Below are 21,450 nucleotides of genomic sequence, written 5' to 3'. Positions count from 1 at the left end.
AAGGAGATGAAGAGAAACAGAAGATGAAGAGAAACAGAAACTTCACAAGGCCTAATATAAATGTGGAAGGCAGCAAGGGCTTAGTTAAGCTTTCGGGCCGATGCCAAAGGCAGTGGATCAGATGTACTGCCTGAAATCTCCCACTGCCGTGCCCTGTCTTTCACTGATCTGATGCCAACTGGTCACTCACTGGCACGGCAGAGCAGATAGAGCATTAGTAGTCAATGGTGGGGTTGGTGGGAGAGATAGGCATTTTCCTTTAGCCTCTTTTAGCCGGCAGTATCAGACTCAGTGAGAAGGCTGACTTTGCGTTTGAGTTGTGATAACCTGACAAAGTTGGTCAATAGCCGAGTAGGGTCTACATTAGCTAATTGGTTGTTTGCTGTTTCTCTGGGCATGAAGGACTGTGACTTAGATGCTGTTTGATGATGCCCTTTAAAATAAAAACATTAAAAAATGTTGGACTGATTGTGATATCCCATGAGAGTATACTCATGACAGTATTGTTTTCAGTCATCAATGCTCATATCAGCAATATGTGTGGATCGCAAATTGTCTTGGCACATAGACTACTGTCAAGGTATGTGTTATAACCTCTTATAAACTCTGTATATGAGTGTTATAACCCAACTTACAAAAGTATCCCACACTAGGGTGTTATAATGCATTAGAACCTGACTTAAAGGGACCCAATGTGCTATAACCTGACTTACTGAGGTATCCCATGTGTTATAAATGTGTTCTGACCCTACTGGTCCTCTGTAGCTCAGCTGGTAGAGCACGGCGCTTGTAACGCCAGGGTAGTGCGTTCGATCCCCGGGACCACCCATACACAAAAATGTATGCACGCATGACTGTAAGTCGCTTTGGATAAAAGCGTCTGCTAAATGGCATATTATTATTATTATTACTTACTGCCATATCCCATATGTTATAAATGCATTATAACCTGACTTACCTAGTTATCCCATGTGTTATAAATGCATTATAACCTAACTTACCTAGTTATCCCATGTGTTATAAATGTGTTCTAACCTGACTTACTGACGTATCCCATGTTATAAAGGCATTATAACCTGACTGACTGACATATCCCATATGTTATAAATGTGTTCTGACCCTACTTACTGCCATATCCCATATGTTATAAATGCATTATAACCTGACTTACCTAGTTATCCCATGTGTTATAAATGCATTATAACCTAACTTACCTAGTTATCCCATGTGTTATAAATGTGTTCTGACCTGACTTACTGATATATTGCATGCTGGAGCTCCTTTGGATCTCCTTTATCGGTTCCTCAGGGCCAAGCGTGGTTGCATAAGGCACAGACTGGGGTTGGGACTGGGGGTGCAAGTGGGGAAAGGGCTGGGGTTGATCATTGAGACTGCGTGCTTTAGTGCAGACAGAGAGACAAAGAGAGAGAGGGTGAGAGAGAGATGGAGTGGCGGAAGAAAGGAAGGAAGGCAGGCAGGCAGGCAGGAAAAAAGTGAAGAGAACATGAGGGAATGTAAGTCTGTGCAGGACAGTGAGTACAGATAGAAGACAGAAAACTAGAACAATCTCACACACTTCAAACTGCAGTACCATATTATTTTGAATGGCCATCCAAACAGTTATGGTCTTATAAATAATTAAATCACATGCTTTATATTATGATATGCAAGTCTGAATACATTTCGGAGATAGTAGTATTTTGAAGAAGAAAAAAACAAGCATCAGGATTCTTGTAAACCTGAGGGTTGCAGGTCACATTCACATTATTAATAGTTAAAACTATAGCCACCTAGATATATGTACCTATAACATCTTTACTGCACTCAAATGATGGTATATAAAGTTGAACATACACTACACTTTATCCTATAGTATTGATGACCAACAGAGGAAAAAATATGTGATTGGTAGAATTGATTGGGACAAGGTAGGAAGTAGGAGGCAAAAAAATTAAAATAAAAGGCTGCACCAAACTGGCATCTGCATTACCGTTCTGGTCTTGGTTGGAAAACAGCCTACTTGCACTGGACACCGTCTTGCCTATGTCAGCAAGCGAGCGCAGGTTGGACTTCTTGGTCTGGTGGCGATGTTTCCGTAGCAACGTGTACATGACCTGATCCTTCAGCTCGGGCTTCAGCTGACCGATCTCGATCTGGCTGTCAGTGATCAACTCTGACAGAAGAAGGGGGTAACAGAGAGTGGGGGGTTAACAGAGAGGGGGGAGGGTAACAGAGAGGGGGGGGGGGGTAACAGAGAGGGGGGAGAGTATAACAGGGGTGGGTATAACAGAGGGGGGGTAACAGAGAGGGGGGTAACGGGGGGGCGGGTAACAGAGAGGGGGGTAACAGAGAGGGGGGGATACAGAGAGGGGGGATAACAGAGAGGGGGAGGGTAATAGAGAGGAGGGGTAACAGAGGGGGGTAACAGAGGGGGGATAACAGAGGGAGGGGGGTAACAGAGAGGGGGGTAACGGGGGCGGGTAACAGAGGGGGGGGTAACAGAGCGGGGGGGTAACAGAGCGGGGGGTAACAGAGAGGGGGGTAACAGAGAGGGGGGTAACAGAGAGGGGGGAGGGTAACAGAGGGGGGGTAACAGAGAGGGAGGGGGGTGGATAACAGAGAGGGGGGGGTAACAGAGAGGGGGAGGGTAACAGAGGGGGGTAACAGAGAGACAAAAAGGGATGAAGAGAAGGTCAATATTGAGGACACTTGGTTTCAAAGAGCACTGTTTTGGAACGTCCCAATTCTAAAAGTACTGCAGTCAAACGCTGATGTTTTTGCGTATGCTGGTACAGTGAGATACTGGGGCTTATGGGAGGTGTACTTGTCTTACCGACCACCTGTGGTAGAGTGGAGGCTTCCAGGTCCAGCAGGATGGTGCCCTTCTCGATGCATGTCTTCAGCTCAAACAGACTGTGAAGGGACAAGGTGGCCACGTGGGGCTTACTCCAACGCTCTCCTCCCTTCTCCACCTTCTCCTCAAACTTGATCCACCTAGAGAGAGAGAGAGAGAGAGAGAGAGCGAGAGAGAGAGAGAAATAGATTGAGACAGAGCGAAAGCGTGAGGTGTGTGAGAGAGAGACCCAGAACGAGAGAGCTACAGAAGGAGAGGGAATAACCTTTTAAGTTTGATTTAAAAATAATAATAATCATAATTACAGAGATGCATGTGCACAGCAGGTCCTGCAAGGTACAGTAAATTACCTCACAATAAAGGTCGGTAGACCAAGCCTTTCATATAATTTCACCGCCAAATACGGGCCGCAGACAAAAGGAGACAAGGAGAGTTTTATTTTCTTTACAAAACAACCCCTCTATGTTATTGGTTCATCACAGTTCACGGGAAATTAGCAGGGGATGTGGGACGACGCAATACAAATACTGGTAACACTTTATTTTAAGGGTCCAGAGCAAATCATTTATATGGCATTTACAAACTGTTTGCTCACCATTTATTAATCATTACTCCCACATTTGTAAAAGTTTGTAAGCTCGTTATTCACACATGTATACTGTATATATTTCCTTAAACATCCTGTTTTGTGTGCTTACTCTTTTACCAGGTACTGCAGGAACGTCTCCCAATGGCATGCCCATCTTTTTGTGAGAAATTACAGTGGTCACTAAGACATTTATAAAGTGTTTATAAAGTATAAATAGCACTCACTTTACATTATGGACTGCAAAAATATATGGTTTATTAAAGCGGGAGTAAGGATTAATAAATGGTGAACACACCATTTAAATACCGTATAAATGGTTTGTTACAGATCCTTAAAATAAAGTGTTACCAAAATACTGTATATACTACAGAATGTGTTTTTCTTTCCATTGCCAAGTAACCGTAAATATCAAGCGTCTTATAAGAACAACGTGTCTCTGAACTCAGACCAGGACCCCACACAACCACTGTGGCAGTCAGAGCCCAGAGGGCAAGACTGAGACAGAGGTTTGTCCCTTTAGAATTCTTCTAATTTTAGGCCTCAGGGACAATCACCACTACAGTGGAGGGGAGGGAGGGACAGAAAGGCCCCAGGGACAGTCAGAAAGCAACCTGTCCAGGAAGAGGAAGACATCACATGGGATGTAATGGAGGTTGTGTTCTGGGTTCTGAGGTTGAGGATGTGTTCTGGGTTCTGAGGTTAAGGTTCTGTCCTGGGTTCTGAGGTTAAGGTTGTGTTCTGGATTCACTGTGGGAACAGAGCAGTGTTTCATCCACATAAGACTGAGGAAGGAGTTCAACGGAGGACACACTACTCCCCTACGCATGCATACATGTACACCAGGGGTTCCCAAACTGACAGTACTTTTGACAGTATTTCAATCTGAAGGAAGTATGGTTTGAAGTGACTGTAATGCATCAGAAAGCTATATGTTCAGAATATCATCAGGCAATAATTTTGTATGAACTTCTGTGTATAAAAGAATATCATCATTGATGTTCTTTTCCCCCCAGTCTGATTAAGTGCCTGGTCTTGTCCACTCTGTTCTAATGAGTCCGGCGTGGCTTGTGGGCAATGTAGAGTGAAACAGAGTGTTATACTTCAGTGATGGGGTCATAATATTTTGTAGCTTAATCTGTTCAAAAGATAGCCACGTTTATAGGAATAAAACAGAAACCGCTGTTTATTACAACCGCATCTAGCGGCTACTGGAGGTTACTGACGTAACACCGATTCTAAGAGCCAAGCACGATCAGGCGACCCCACACTGGGTCACGACCCCTAGTTTGTGAAACACTGATGTACACACACACACACACACACACACACACACACACACACAATTCCCCCTACTCAAGCACACATGTACAATTGAAGTCAGAAGCTTACATACACTGAGGTTGAAGTCATTAAAACTTGTTTTTCAACCACTCCACAAATTTCTTGTTAACAAACTATAGTTTTGGCAAGTCGTTTAGGACATCTACTTTGTGCAAGACACAAGTCATTTTTCCAACAATTGTTTACAGACAGATTATTTCACTTATAATTCACTGTATCACAATTCCAGTGGGTCAGAAGTTTACATACCTTGACTGTGCCTTTAAACAGCTTGGAAAATTCCAGAAAATGATGTCATGGTTTTAGAAGCTTCTGATCGGCTAATTGACATAAGAGTCAATTGGAGGTGTACCTGTGGATGTATTTCAAGGCCTACCTTCAAACTCAGTGCCTTTTTGCTTGACATCATGGGAAAATCAAAAGAAATCAGCCAAGACCTCAGAAAAATAATTGTAGACCTCCACAAGTGTAAAACGAGTCCTATATCGACATAACCTGAAAGGCCGCTCAGCAAGTAAGAAGCCACTGATCCAAAACCGCCATAAAAAAGCCAGACTATGGTTTGCAACTGCACAAAGATCGTACTTTTTGGAGAAATGTCCTCTGGTCTGATCAAACAAAAATAGAACTGTTTGGCCATAATGACCATCGTTATGTTTGGAGGAAAAAGGTGAACGCTTGCAAGCCGAAGAACACCATCCCAACCATGAAGCATGGGGGTGGCAGCATCATGCTGTGGGGGTGCTTTGCTGCAGGAGGGACTGGTGCACTTCACAAAATAGATGGCATCATGAGGAAGGAACATTTGGTGTATATATTGAAGCAACATCTCAAGACATCAGTCAGGAAGTTAAAGCTTGGTCGCAAATGGGTCTTCCAAATGGACAATGACCCCATGCATACTTCCAAAGTTGTGGCAAAATGGCTTAAGGACAACAAAGTCAAGGTATTAGAGTGGCCATCACAAAGCCCTGACCTCAATCCTATAGAACATTTGTGGGCAGAACTGAAAAAGCGTGTGCGAGCAAGGAGGCCTACAAACCTGACTCAGTTACACCAGCTCTGTCAGGAGGATTGGGCCAAAATTCACCCAACTTATTGTGGGAAGCTTGTGGAAGGCTACCCGAAACGTTTGACCCAAGTTAAACAATTTAAAGGCAATGCTACCAAATACTAATTGAGTGTATGTAAACTTCTGACCCACTGGGAATGTGATGAAATAAATAAAAGCTGAAATAAATCATCACTATTATTCTGATATTTCAAATTCTTAAAATAAAGTGGTGATCATAACTGACCTAAGAGAGGCATTTTTTTCTAGGATCAAATGTCAGGAATTGTGAAAAACCGAGTTTAAATGTATTTGGCTAAGGTGTATGTAAACTTCCGACTTCAACTGTATACACATACACGCTGCTGCACTACTCACGCAACTCCATGTGGGAGCCGTTGCCTGGACTATAGCAGAGCATTGAAACAGGAAACACTTCAAACTGAACTGTGTGTGTACTGGTGTTTTTGGATTTGAACATGATTTCCCAGAAATGCCAGCTGTCATTGGTAGTCGTATGGTCATAGCTGGGATGACAAAATCCGCTCTGGACTGGTTGCGGGAGACTGAGACTGAACTAGTGATGCGTGTATTGACACATAACCCGCAGTCCCCGCAGATATATCCACAGGGCAGGCAGGTTTAGGGTAATTGAATATTGTGTGGATGAAGGCCGGGTGGGTGGCGGTCGGGTTGAATAAAATTGCCTCCTACTTGATCATTGAGGGAAAAAGGACAATGTCGGCAGTGGAGGCTCCTCAGGGGAGGACCATCCTCCTCCGTGAATTTCATAAAAATAGTGAAACATAAAAAAAGTTGTCCTTTTTAGATAAAACTATACTAAATAATTTATTAACACACACTGTTTTGCAATGAAGGTCTATAGTAGCCTCAGCAGCACTCTGTAGGATGGCACCATGGTGTAGCCGTAGGACAGCTAGCTTCTGTCCTCCTATGGGTACATTGACTTCAATAAAAAAAACCTAGGAGGCTCATGGTTCTCACCCCCTTCTATAGACTTACACAGTAATTATATAACTTCCGGAGGATGTCCTCCAACCTATCAGAGCTCTTGCAGCATGAACTGACATGTTGTCCACCCATTTAAAGGATCAGAGAATGAATCTAGCACTGAAAGCCTAAGCTACAGCTAGCTAGCACTGCAGTGCATAAACTGTGGTGAGTAGTAGTCCTGTCTCGGAGCTCTACGGGCAATTCATTCGACCTCATGGCTTGGTTTTTGCTCTGACATGCACTGTCAACTGTGGGACCTTATATAGACAGGTGTGTGCCTTTCCAAATCATGTCCAATCAATTGAATTTACCACAGGTGGACTCCAATCAAGTTGTAGAAACATCTCATGGATGATCAACGGAAATAGGATACATCGGAGCTCAAATTCTAGTCTCATAGCAAAGGGTCTGAATATTTACGTAAATACGTTTATTTATTTTTTATAACATTTGCAAAAAATTCCTAAAAACCTGTTTTCGCTTTGTCATTATGGGGTATTGTGTGTAGATTGATGAGGGGACATTTTTTATTAATCCATTTTAGAATAAGGCTGTAACTTAACAAAATGTGGAAAAAGTCAAGGGGTCTGAATACTTTCCGAATGCACTGTATGACCCCCTTGGATTCTCGAGCGCTACGGTTGTCCTTAGCTAGCTAGCTAGTAGATCTCGAGAACCTAAGTGGGCATTCTGCCAACATACCTCTGTGAAGTAGAAAATGTAGCCTAATGTAACCTAATCATAGACTACACATTGACATTAATTTGATCTATAGAAGTGGTGATTTAGCTACATTGATTATCAAGATGTTGTGTATTGATTGTGAAAGTGTGATACTCAACTCTTTGTACAGCAGTTGTACATAATAGACAACGTAGGCCTACTGAATTTTACAAATCAGTTTGGTTTACATGTATTTTTTCCTGTACAGATGAGTGAGCAGGATGGAAGGAGGCACCGTCACTATAAGAACATGGACAACTGTTCTACCATTTACATTCCAGCAGTACCAACAGAGACAGCTCCAAATTCACAGACTGCTAAATCCAAAGACTCCTGCACCTTACAACTGCTACCATTTAGCCACTGCACTATTCTATTTATATATTACCAAGTATGTGTCTACATAACAGTTGACCACTTTCCACAAGTATACTGTATGTATTCTTTATCTGGATCACAATTAGGAAAAATATTCCATATGGTGACATCTTTGTAAGTCGTTTTTTAGTGATTTGGTCTGGGTGAGATTAGTTCAGTACTCTACTAGAATGTTTTCCTTTGAGAAGGTTACAGAGACTACCTTGTATTCTTGTTTATCTCCCTTTATCTCCCAATAAACCTTTATCTGACTTGATCTTTGTAATCGAAACGACTTGTTGTACTGCGTTTACACCAGGGTAGTCCATACGTCTTCTTGGATATCTACCCTCATGTAGGTATGCTAATTTGGATTGAAGACCTTTAGGAGCATAGATATTCAGGAAAAGTGTACAGTTTAGTAAAACAAATCTAAAACCATTCCAAAAGTACAATAATGATGCCTGTCTGCTAGGTAAAGAATGCACAAATATGGTTTCTCACACAAGTTTATTGTTGCCCACACAAACGTCCCTTATTTACATATGATTCATATGTTTGGTTGAAGGCGCCTTTCATCAACATTTCTGAGTACTCTGTAGGTACACATTTCCCGTAAGCGTTCTCCATGGCTGGACGATGATTATTGATGTTGTAGTCAAGTGCTGCTGTAGTCAAGCTCAGACGAAGACCTTGATAAACAACAAATCAAACATGCTCCATTAATTTAACCATTTCACAACTATGACAGAATTGTCTTTCACGACCATCAGTCTTAGATTTCCAGGCTAAATACATTCAGTTTAATATCAAGGGAGTTACTCTTTTTTTGCATCATTGGAGAAGGAGGCTATTAGGCAGAATGAAGAATGCTTCTAGTCCTTCAGATAATGTCATGTTACAGTCTTATACTCAACACGTGTTGGTTTTGAGCTAGTACTATCTGCATCTTGTCCAGACAGCTCAAATGGGAGAATAAAAACAGTAATATCGCTGTGCAGTAGACTAATTTATTGGGACAGTATGTCATCAATCCTCAAAGTTAATCCTGGGCAGTTCATTTTCCTAAAACATTATAGCTATATAGATGCCCAACATTAGAAGATGTCTACTTTATTATTAGGAACATTCTTGGCCAGGTAGGGGAAATACAATGATGGAACAGACTGTTGTTTTTGCCAAAGATTGTGCTTATCGATTTGATCCTTCCCCACTCAGGGGTGTGCCAACTGCATCCTCGAAGTTGTAGCAGTTGAAGCAGCACTGAAAAATATTATGTATTTTTGTTCAAAGATATTTTCTCGCTAGAGATTCGTCATCAAATAGGATCATGACTAATCAGATGTGTGGCTTTTAAAACACAGACATCAGAAATAGCACAATTACACATATAGGCATAGCTGGCTTGTTACAAATAATTGCCAGAGGCAACATTCTATATTCAGATTAAACCAACCAATGCTGCAGTCGAGTCAGCTAGCTAAAAAGCTAGCTGCGAATGCTAAAAAAGAAAGAAAAAAAGTGATCCATAGCAGCTAGCTAGTGTAAACACTCGCATACATATTTTCAACTAAATAGAGAAAGAAACATATCACTTTATATCTAGCAAGATCTATTAGCTAGCAATGTCTTACCTTTTCAGCAGAAATAAGGACAATTCTTTGTCGGTTTTGAGTCCCCTAGCTATCGTTAGCTAGCTAGCCCTCTCCAGGTTGTGAACGCAAATCCGAGGTTCACTCTAGTCTTGGCCCAGGCTCTATCGTTTTCCATTTTCGCCTGTTGGCTATGCAAAGTATTCTGTAGAGAAGCTTCTGGCATCAAGCTAACATAACTGTAATAAAGCCACCTCTGCTAGCGATTCAGCGAAGTGGTCTCTTCCTGGTCATAACTTAGTCAACCAATCAGCTCATGGCAGAAGTCTCGTCAATCATTAAGCGCGGCACTAAATCTGGCAGGAAATTCCGATCCGACAGGGAAAATGAATACAGAGTATCTTAGGCAAGCTAGAGACTCAATATTGTTACTGTTGCATCACATTGGGTCGAAATAAATGTTAAAGATTTTAATGTTACTTTTTTTTTTTTACTTCAATGGAGATTTGCTTGCACGACTCACGAGAGAGCCGGTGCACTGCGCTCTGCTTGGAAGGGTGGGGGAGGGGCGATAGAAGAGCAGGGGTCGGTGTGAGTGACAGTCTTATGTGTGTGCCACAGTGGGAGAGAGAGAAAGTAGCCAAACCAGCTCATGCTAGTTACAGTAGATAACCTATGGCAGCAACAAGTTTGTCTATCATACTGTACCATCTGGTAGTGCCTGTCTTGACTGCATCAAATCATTGTAAAGAAGCTAGCTAGCTAAAGTAGCAAGGCTAACTGAGGCTATTTTGAGGCATCCTTGTCTACAACAACTCCATTCATATGAAACAAAAGCCTACCTGTTGGTTGATCATTGTAGCCTACTCCTCATTTAGCCAACTTAACTAATGCATTTTAATTCCATTTTGCGTTGATTAGAAACCTTCCACTTCACTTGCTGCATATGGAGCGTCTGACTAGCGGCGCTTTGATTGACCAACAATAACATGCTACATGTGTGTAACGTGGAGGCTACCGGTGTCTATTTTATGATACAAACTGTAATAAAACGGTTATTTTATTAAAATGTCAAATATCATGGTCTATCATTGTAGGTTATGTAGCAATGTCACATAGATAATTTAATATAATTTTAGCCAAAGCCTTAAAACAATTAAAAAACATAATAGGCCTATTTCTTTACAAATATTTTTTATTAATACTCTCTCAAGTAATCGAATACTAACATCCGTTCAGATATTCGAATATCAGTGCCCATCCCTAAACCCTACTGTTGATAAACACAGCTCTCCAACAGAGAGCACATCAAACTGTGACGTGTTGTTAAACAAGTCCTTCTTCTTCTATACGATGTAGATAGTATGACTTTGATATACCACAGCTGGGTGGGTGTTGATGACAAGGGGGTTAACGGTACAAAGCCTTGATGGCCCAAGGTCAAAGAGGGTTAACTGTGAAAGACCATGATGGTTGAACTGACGCACATGAGTGACCGTGATTTACTGACTGACTCTTGGACTAAAGGAAAGAGTCACAGTGTGTGTGTGTCTGCGGACAACAGAGTGCTTCTGCTTCCACATAAATACATACAATCAATTGACACAACATACATAGTGTGTTTGTGTGTGTGAGAGAGAGAGTTTTATTTTCTTTACAAAACAACCCCTCTATGTTATGGGTTCATCACAGTTCACGGAAATTAGCAGGGGATGTGGGACGACGCAATAAAAATCATTTTTATCAGGGAGTCATACGGAGACGAAGGTCTCTTTCACAGATGTGCCCTGAATTACCTACATTATAGAAAATACAGACATCAATATAAATACAAAATGCAAGCAGAAAGAAAAACACGGTCATAAAAAACTAACACATTCATCAGTAATAAGGTCCTCAATCAGTTTTCTGAATTGCCCTAGAGCAGTAGTCACCAACCTTTTCTGAGTCAAGATCACTTTCTGAGTCAAAATGCAAGCCGAGATCTATATACAGTGGAGGGGGGAAAGTATTTAGTCAGCCACCAATTGTGCAAGTTCTCCCACTTAAAAAGATGAGAGAGGCCTGTAATTTTCATCATAGGTACACGTCAACTATGACAGACAAATTGAGAATTTTTTTCCAGAAAATCACATTGTAGGATGTTTAATGAATTTATTTTCAAATTATGGTGGAAAATAAGTATTTGGTCACCTACAAACAAGCAAGATTTCTGGCTCTCACAGACCTGTAACTTCTTCTTTAAGAGGCTCATCTGTCCTCCACTAGTCACCTGTATTAATGGCACCTGTTTGAACTTGTTATCAGTATAAAAGACACCTGTCCACAACCTCAAACAGTCACACTCCAAACTCCACTATGGCCAAGACCAAAGAGCTGTCAAAGGACACCAGAAACAAAATTGTAGACCTGCACCCGGCTGGGAAGACTGAATCTGCAATAGGTAAGCAGCTTGGTTTGAAGAAATCAACTGTGGGAGCAATTATTAGGAAATGGAAGACATACAAGACCACTGATAATCTCCCTCGATCTGGGGCTCCACGCAAGATCTCACCACGTGGTCACAAGAACGGTGAGCAAAAATCCCAGAACCACACGGGGGGACCTAGTGAATGACCTGCAGAGAGCTGGGACCAAAGTAACAAAGCCTACCATCAGTAACACACTACGCCGCCAGGGACTCAAATCCTGCAGTGCCAGACGTGTCCCCCTGCTTAAGCCAGTACATGTCCAGGCCCGTCTGAAGTTTGCTAGAGTGCATTTGGATGATCCAGAAGAGGATTGGGAGAATGTCATATGGTCAGATGAAACCAAAATATAACTTTTTGGTAAAAACTCAACTCGTCGTGTTTGGAGGACAAAAAATGCTGAGTTGCATCCAAAGAACACCATACCTACTGTGAAGCATGGGGGGTGGAAACATCATGCTTTGGGGCTGTTTTTCTGCAAAGGGACCAGGACGACTGATCCGTGTAAAGGAAAGAATGAATGGGGCCATGTATCGTGAGATTTTGAGTGAAAACCTCCTTCCATCAGCAAGGGCATTGAAGATGAAACGTGGCTGGGTCTTTCAGCATGACAATGATCCCAAACACACCGCCCGGGCAACGAAGGAGTGGCTTCGTAAGAAGCATTTCAAGGTCCTGGAGTGGCCTAGCCAGTCTCCAGATCTCAACCCCATAGAAAATCTTTGGAGGGAGTTCAAAGTCCGTGTTGCCTAGCAACAGCACAAAAACATCACTGCTCTAGAGGAGATCTGCATGGAGGAATGGGCCAAAATACCAGCAACAGTGTGTGAAAACCTTGTGAAGACTTACAGAAAACGTTTGACCTGTGTCATTGCCAACAAAGGGTATATAACAAAGTATTGAGAAACTTTTGTTATTGACCAAATACTTATTTTCCACCATAATTTGCAAATCAATTCATAAAAAATCCTACAATGTGATTTTCTGGATTTTTTTTTCTCATTTTGTCTGTCATAGTTGACATGTACTTATGATGAAAATTACAGGACTCTCTCATCTTTTTAAGTGGGAGAACTTGCACAATTGGTGGCTGACTAAATACTTTTTTCCCCCCACTGTATATTTTTTTACATGACTTAAAAAGCATAAGCCTATGCAACATTAACCAATTAAAAACAGTTCTGTAGCAATTAGGTTTGCGCAGTAGGCTATAGGCCCAATACATTAGCACTGCATATTTGCTACGCTTGAATTGCCCTGCCAATGTTGTTCTCAGACCATTTTGAAATTGTATTTATTATATAGGTATATGATCCCACTGGTAATATATTATTTGTTGTATTACTTGTGAGGCACAGCTGAGTGAGCATAATAATTCACTTTTTTTTACTGGACTGATGGCCTGCATCTGATGGTCAGTCTGAGGGGAGGGAGGGAGCAGCGGTGAGGCTGCCTCTCACCCGACTCACCGTCCCTCCTTTCTCTCTCTCTCTCTGCTGAGAAAAGGGGACACAGTCTTCCAGCTGATGGCGAAACTCGCACTGCATTACTTCTGCCTCATGCACCAATTCATGTTGTTACTCCTCTGACCAGAGAAAGTTAAATATTCCTCGATATTAGAAAAGACACAAGCTGCAAATAATAATGCAATCTTATCGAAATTAGCATTTGATGGCTTATAAAACTGTTGAACAAAGTGTTGACAGTACTGAATAACAACTTAAACATGAACTTACTCAAAAACAGCAGCTCTTTGCTGTATCCGTTCAGTCTCTCTCGTCATGGTTTTAAAAGTTTTGAAATCTCACATTATCAACTTTGCTGTGCGTTCGAGGCTTCTTTTTACAGTCTACGGCGCAACGAAAATGTGCAGACACTGATCTGAGCTATCTGATTGGCCAGCGGTAGGCCTATAGGTGCATTTGATTTGCTCTCCGGGCCTGCCGGGTAGGCGGCCTTCTACCTTCAGACACATGAAATGGTTCAAAATGAGAACACTTTGCCTTCCCGGCACTAGGGCTGCTGAATCAAGTGCACCTACCGTCAACAGCGCGAAACGGAAAAAAAAAATAGGAACGCAAGGGTTTATCATTGGGTTTTTTACAGAAATGTTTGGTGAACGACTAGGAATGGCTTGGCGATCGACCGGTTGGTGACCACTGCCCTAGAGGCACAAAAACATCACATTTAAGAACATTTTGAACATTGTTCCACAAATAAGGTGCAAGAAAACTAAAAGCTGATTTACCTAACTCATTAGAGACCAAAGGAATTTCCAGAGTTAATCATCCCTGAGACCGGGTGCGGTAACTCAGATGTAAAGATGTAAAGTAATTTTTACCCCAATTACATGTAGCCTGGTCTAGGACAATTGAGGAAAGCCTCTGAATTCGCAATGAGTAACAGTATCGAAAGCCTCTGACAGGTCAACGAAGATTGCAGCACAATGTATTATATCCATACAGTTAACCACATAATGTATAACTAGGAAGGCAGCAGAGATAGTGCTATGACCTGGTCTAAATCCCGACTGATGTACATTTAGAATACATTTGAAAGATATTAGCTGAGAATTAATCAAGGATTCTAATATTTTAGCTAGGCAAGAAAGTTAAGAAATAGGGCGATAATTATTTAGGTCACAAGAGTCACCACCTTTGTGAAGAGGGAGTACATGGGCTACTTCAGGATAGTACCAGATATAATCGTCAGGTAAAAAATATGGGTTAATGATTCCGCAACCAGGGGGGCAGAGGTGCAGCAAAAATTGATGAAGCATATCAACCCCAATGGATTTTTTTTAACATCAATCTTAAGCAAGGCATCTAGCACATCACAGATAGTAAATTGTTAAAATGAAAACAAAGATTTGCTAGAAGTTGACGGGTTAACCGTCGAGTCAGCAAGAGGCTGGCAGAGGGAAGAGCGAGGGAAGAGCAGTCGATTGACTGACCAGGGTCAATTAAACCACAGTTTCTCTCAAATATAAAGCTTTCGAGATAAAATTATGATTAAAAGCATCAGTTATCCCTTTCTTCTCAGTTATGATGAATTCTAAGAGAGAACTTGCTTCTGCAGGGAAGAAGAGGAATTTGTACGCTTCAGTGCATTTACTGTTTTCCAAAATTGAGAAGGATTACCAGCAGAGTCAGAGATACCGCTTAAAAAGTAGCTTGATTTAGCTTTCTTAAATCGAGGTAGTACATGTTTCTCAATTGTCTGAAAGATTGCCGGTCCACTACAGTGTCAGTTTTCCTTGCTTTGGCCCAGGCCTGATTTATCATCTGAATGAGCTCAGATAGCTCCAAAGAAAACCAAGTGTTAGATCGATCTTTGACTCTGAATTGTTTAAAAAGGGCGTGTTTATTTGCCAGAATAATAAATATGGAGAATACATTTTCTAGAGCCAATTCAGGGTCAGGAATACAGGAGATAGTGGCTAAATCAGAGTAAAACATGTCATGTAAAAACCCTTGAGGATAAAACTTTTGTAAAAGTTATTTTCTTGGCCTCCCGAGTGGCGCAGAAGTCTAAGGCAATGCATCGCAGTGCTTAAGGTGTAACTACAGACCCGGGTTCGATCCCAGGCTGTGTCACAGCCGGCCATGACCGGGAGACCCATGAGGCAGCGCACAATTGGCCCAGCGTCGTCTGGGTTAGGGGAGGGTTTGGCCGGCTGGGATTTCCGTGTCCCATCGCGCTCTAGCGACTACTTGTGGCGGGCCGGGCACCTGCAAGCTGACTTCGGAAGTATGCTTGGGGTCATTGTCCATTTGGAAGACCCATTTGCGACCAAGCTTTAACTTCCTAACTGATGTCTTGAGATGTTGCTTCAATATATCCACATAATTTTCCTTCCTCATGATGCCATCTATTTTGTGAAGTGCACCAGTCCCCACCAGTCCCTCCTGCAGCAAAGTACCCCCACAGCATGATGCTTTCACCCCAGTTCTTCACGATTGGGATGGTGTTCTTCGGCTTGCAAGCGTCCCCCTTTTTCCTCCAAACATAACGATGGTCATTATGGCCAAACAGTTCTATTTTTGATTCATCAGAACAGAGGACATTTCTCCAAAAAGTACGATCTTTGTCCCCATGTGCAGTTGCAAACCGTAGTCTGGCTTTTTTATGGCGGTTTTGGAGCAGTAGCTTCTTCCTTACTGAGCGGCCTTTCAGGTTATGTCGATATAGGACTCGTTTTACTGTGGATATAGATACTTTTGTACCTGTTTCCTCCAGCATCTTCACAAGGTCCTTTGCTGTTGTTCTGGGATTGATTTGCACTTTTTGCACCAAAGGACGTTCATCTCTAGGAGACAGAACGCGTCTCCTTCCTGAGCGGTATGACGGCTGCGTGGTCCCATGGTGTTTATACTTGCGTACTATTGTTTGTACAGATGAACGTGATACCTTCAGGCGTTTGGAAATTGCTCCCAAGGATGAACCAGACTTGTGGAGGTCTACAATTATCTTTCTGAGGTCTTGGCTGATTTCTTTTGATTTTCCCATGATGTCAAGCAAAGAGGCACTGAGTTTGAAGGTAGGCCTTGAAATACATCCACAGGTACACCTCCAATTGACTCAAATGATGTCAATTAGCCTATCATAAGCTTCTAAAGCCATGACATCATTTTCTGGAATTTTCCAAGCTGTTTAAAGGCACAGTCAACTTAGTGTATGTACACTTCTGACCCACTGGAATTGTGATACAGTGAATTATAAGTGAAATAATCTGTCTGTAAACAATTGTTGGAAAAAGTACTTGTGTCATGCACAAAGTAGATGTCCTAACCGACTTGCCAAAACTATTGTTTGTTAACAAGAAATTTGTGGAGTGGTTGAAAAATGAGTTTTAATGACTCCAACCTAAGTGTATGTAAACTTCCGACTTCAACTGTATGTGTATATATTTTCTTAATTCAACGAGGATTTGTATTTTGCATCTAATACCTACTATGGGACAATGATCACTGAGATCATATGGAAATACTGCAAAATGGTCTAATTCACACACTTACTGTATCAAGAGAAAATCCCTGGTCATCCCTACTGCCTCTGATCTGGCAGACTCACTAAACACATGCTTCGTTTGTAAATTATGTCTGAGTGTTGCAGCGTGCCCCTGCCTATCCTTAAATTAAAAAAATCTAGAAAATGGTGCGGTCTGGTTTGCTTAATATAAGGAATTTGAAATGATTTATACTTTTACTTTTGATACTTAAGTATATTTAAAACTAAATACTTTTTTACTTTTACTCAAGTAGGATTTTACTGGGTGACTTTAACTGGAGTCATTTTCTATTAAGTTACCTTTACTTTTACTCAAGTATGACAATTGGGTACTTTTTCCACCACTGCAGGCATGATCAAAAAGTGGTCACTGCTCAATAGAACTCTTTAGCTCTTGTTCTTATTTTATCAACACTGTCAAGTACAAGTTTATTAAGGTTATAATATTGTAGAAAACAATCGAATGATTCATTCTATGTCATTTATAATGACATAGGGCAAAGAAAACAAAGTTTTTACATTAATTTCGTAGCACCCTCATGAATTGGCTCGTTTTTCTCTACATTGTACAGCAGTGAATGAACGCACTACATGCTACATGTACAGAACCGAACATGGTTTTCTTTCCATTGCCAAGTAACCGTAAATATGAAGCATCTTAAAAGAACAACGCATCTCTGAACTGAGACCAGGACCACACACAACCACTGTGGCGGTCAGAGCACTGAGACAGAGGTTTGTCCCTTTAGAATTCTTCTCATTTCTCCACCTGCCTTATCCCGCCTCCGACATCTAACCGCACTGCCTAGCCTCCATTTAGGCCCCTTGAGGGGAGAGAGGAGACAGGCCTCAGGGACAATCACCTCTATAGGGGAGGGAGGTAGGAGACAGGCCTCAGGGACAATCACCACTACAGGGGAGGGAGCAAAGACCTCCACTGAATTTTCCTCTAACATGTGGCTAGCCCTTTGACCGACCATCAGTGCAGATAAAGTCACCATATAAGACGTAAGACAATGATGATGTAACAATGTGCATTAACTGAGATTTAGTCCTTTTTTATGTAATACTGGAAACAGCTGGGGCCGTATGGATCAGGTGTCTCAGAGAAGGAGTGCTGATCTAGGATCAGGTCTCCCCTTGTCCATCTTAATCATTGCGATCTAAAATGCAAAACGGATCCTAAATCAGCACTCCTACACTGAGACGCTTGACACGTCAGAGCCGCAGTCAGAAAGCAACCTGTCCAGGAAGAGGAGCAGATTACATGGGAGGTCATGGAGGTTGTGTTCTGGGTTCAATGAGGGGACAGAGCAGTGTTTCATCCAGATAAGAGTGAGCTTGGAGTTCACCAGAGGACACACTACTCCCCTACGCACGCATACATGCACACACGCTACACACACAGGCCACACACACAGGCCACACACACAGGCCACACACACAGGCCACACACAATCCCTCCTACTCACGCTACTGCCCTACTCAAGCAACTCCATATTGGAGCCGTTCTCTGGACTATCGCTGAAAACAGGAAACACTTAACCCTACTGTAGATAAACACAGCTCTCGGACAGAGAGAACATCAAACTGAGATGTGTTGTTAAATGAGTCCTTCTTCACCTATATGATGTAGATAGTATGACTTTGATATACCACAGCTGGGTGGGTGTTGGTGACAAGGGGGTTAACGGTACAAAGCCTTGATGGCCCAAGGTCAAAGAAGGTTAACTATGTAAGACCATGATGGATGAACTGACACATGAGTGACTGAGTAATTTACTGACCAACTGACTGACTCAGGAAAATAGTGTGTGTGTGTGTGTGTCTGAGTTATATGATACGATATAGTCTATTGTCCCCGGGGGGGGAAATTAGACTTCGGACTATAGAGAGTTCTGCTGCTTCCACATAAATACATAGAATCAATTGACACAACAAACAAAGAGAGTGGGTGTGTAATTTAATGCATGTGTGTGTGTGTGTGTGTGTGTGTGTGTGTGTGTGTGCGCAAAAACAGTATATACATACAGTACATACATACACAAAACTATGTGGACACCACTTCAAATTAGTGGATTTGGCTATTTCAGCCACCCCCGTTGCTGACTGGTATAAAATCGAGCACACATCCATGCACTCTCCATAGACAAACATTGGCAGTCAAATTTCTGCCCTGCTAGAGCTGCCTCGGTCAACTGTAAGTGCTGTTATTGTGAAGCGGAAACGTCTAGGAGCAACAACAGCTCGGCCGCGAAGTGGTAGGCCACACAAGCTCACAGAACTGGACCGCCTGTCCTCGGTCGCAACACTCACTACAGAGTTCCGAACTGCCTCTGGAAGCAACGTCAGCACAAGAACTGTTCGTTGGGAGCTTCATGAAATGGGTTTCCATGGACGAGCAGACGTACACAAGCCTAAGATCACCATGCGCAAGGCCAAGCGTCAACTGGAGTGGTGTAAAGCTCGCCACCATTGGACTTTGGAGCAGTGGAAACGCGTTCTCTGGAATGATGAATCAGGCTTCACCATCTGCCAGTCCGACAGATGAATCTGGGTCTGGCGGATGCCAAGAGAACGCTACTTGCCCCAATGCAGTGGCAACTGTAAAGTTTGGTGGAGGAGGAATAATGTTTGGGGCTGTTTTTCATGGTTTGGGCTAGGCCCCTTAGTTCCAGTGAAGGGAAATCTTAACGCTACAGCATACAATTACATTCTAGACGATTATGTGCTTCCAACTTTATGGCAACAGTTTGGGAAAGGCCCTTTCCTGTTTCAGCAGGTCCATACAGAAATGGTTTGTCGAGATCGGTGTGGAAGAACTTGACTGGCCTGCACAGAGACCTGACCTCAATCCCATCGAACACCTTTGGGATGAATTGGAATGCCGACTGCGAGTCAGACCTAATCGCCCAACATCAGTGCCCGACTTCACTAATGCCCTTGTGGCTGAATTGAAGCAAGTCCTCGCAGCAATGTTCCAACATCTAGTAGAAAGCCTTCCCTGTAGAGTGGAGGCTGTTATAGCAGCAAAGGGGAGAACAACTCCATATTAATGCACATGATTTTGGAATGAGATGTACGACGAGCATGTGTCCACATACCGTAATATGTATGTATGTATGTATGTATGTATGTATGTATGTATGTATAGATAGATACACACTATCTATCTCCTCACCTGGCTGTCTCCTTCCACTCCATCTCCTGTCCATCGACGGCCAGCAGTTCGTCCAGTTCAGTGAAGAGCTGAGGGGGTGGGGGGCCGTCATCCTCCTCACCCAGGATAAACCTGATCCTCTCTGCTGCTGGGGAGACTAGGGGGGAGAGGAAGAGCAGAGAGAGAGAGAGGAAGAGCAGAGAGAGAGAGAGGGGAAGAGCAGAGAGAGATCAAAGAGGAGAGAAAGATCACATGAGGATCAGAGGTAGACCTGTGTCAGTAATATCACTGACCACTACTATTGGAGGACATGTTGGACTGTGCTCACTGACAGCTCCTATATGTTGTATTTCATCACATAACAAGGTATTACATCACGGGAGGAATTCAGAAATAAAATACTAGTAACTGCATGTGCTTGTATAGCCAGCAAATAAAATATGTCTGTTTAGCTCACTCTACTCTCCCTATAGATCACCTTAATTCCTAGGAGTAGTGCTTCCAGAATGAGATTGACACACTAAGTGTCACGATCGTCTACGAGAGAGGAGGACCAAAGCGCAGCGTTGGTAGCGAACATATTGATTTTTAATGTAATACACGAGAATACAAAACAAAACACGATCATGAAGTCCTCAGTGACAACGACTGAACATAGAACAAAAACCCACAACCCCAAGGTGAACAATGACAGTTTAAATATGGCTCCCAATCAGAGATAACGAGCCGACAGCTGACACTCGTTACCACTGATTGGGAGTCACTGGACCAAACAATGAAACCACCAATAACAACCCAACTAATCCCCAACCACAAAAAATGAACACACCCTGGCTCAATAATACAAAGTCCCGGAGCCAGAGCGTGACAGTACCCCCCCCTAAAGGCGCGGACTGCGACCGCGCCTCAAAGAACCCAAATAGGGGAGGGCTGGGTGGGTGTTGCTCCTCGGAGGCGGCTCCGGCTCTGGCTCCGGGCTTGACCACCATCCTACATCCATCCCCCCGTAATGGCCCCGGTCCGATCCAACCCAGCTGGCTGGATCCGGACTGATGATGCGCACCCCTAACTTGGCGCGTGAGGCAGGGACGGACCGGACCTGGCTGACGATACGCATCCTCGGCTTGGTGCGTGGAGCCGGAACGGACCTCCTCAGGCTGACGACTCGCCTCCCTGGCTTGGTGCGCGTAGCAGGCATAGGCTGAACCATGTTGACGACTCGCCCCCTTGGTTTGGTGCGAGTAGCCGGAACGAGCTGACCCAGGTTGACGACTCGCACCCTTAGCCTGGT

At 42.9% G+C, this 21,450-nt stretch overlaps 1 protein-coding gene and 1 long non-coding RNA gene across 4 annotated transcripts in view; both read right to left on the bottom strand.

Moving 5' to 3' along the window:
• The window catches only part of LOC121582147 (electrogenic sodium bicarbonate cotransporter 1), a 106,293-nt gene that overhangs the window by 39,084 nt on the left and 45,759 nt on the right, over window positions 1–21,450 (bottom strand). For 2 of the 3 annotated variants that reach the window (XM_041897759.2, XM_045224946.1), the window contains exons 4-7: window positions 20,181–20,316; window positions 2,834–2,994; window positions 1,991–2,173; window positions 1,258–1,398 (exon numbers count right to left, since the gene is read on the bottom strand). In XM_041897759.2, the coding sequence (XP_041753693.2) occupies window positions 1,258–1,398; window positions 1,991–2,173; window positions 2,834–2,994; window positions 20,181–20,316 (621 nt within the window). The remainder of the gene's footprint in view (window positions 1–1,257; window positions 1,399–1,990; window positions 2,174–2,833; window positions 2,995–20,180; window positions 20,317–21,450) is intronic. The other variant, XM_041897762.2, reaches the window with a different exon arrangement.
• On the bottom strand, window positions 8,423–10,335 carry LOC121582148. The gene is made up of 2 exons (XR_006003318.2): window positions 9,564–10,335; window positions 8,423–8,621 (listed from the first exon to the last, which is right to left on the bottom strand). It is a non-coding gene; the product is annotated as an uncharacterized LOC121582148 (long non-coding RNA).

This window comes from Coregonus clupeaformis, chromosome 15, assembly GCF_020615455.1.
Source record: "Coregonus clupeaformis isolate EN_2021a chromosome 15, ASM2061545v1, whole genome shotgun sequence".
NCBI classification, from domain to species: domain Eukaryota; kingdom Metazoa; phylum Chordata; class Actinopteri; order Salmoniformes; family Salmonidae; genus Coregonus; species Coregonus clupeaformis.
Note: the sequence above shows the minus strand (reverse complement) of the source record. Positions and strands in the feature narration are given on the sequence as shown.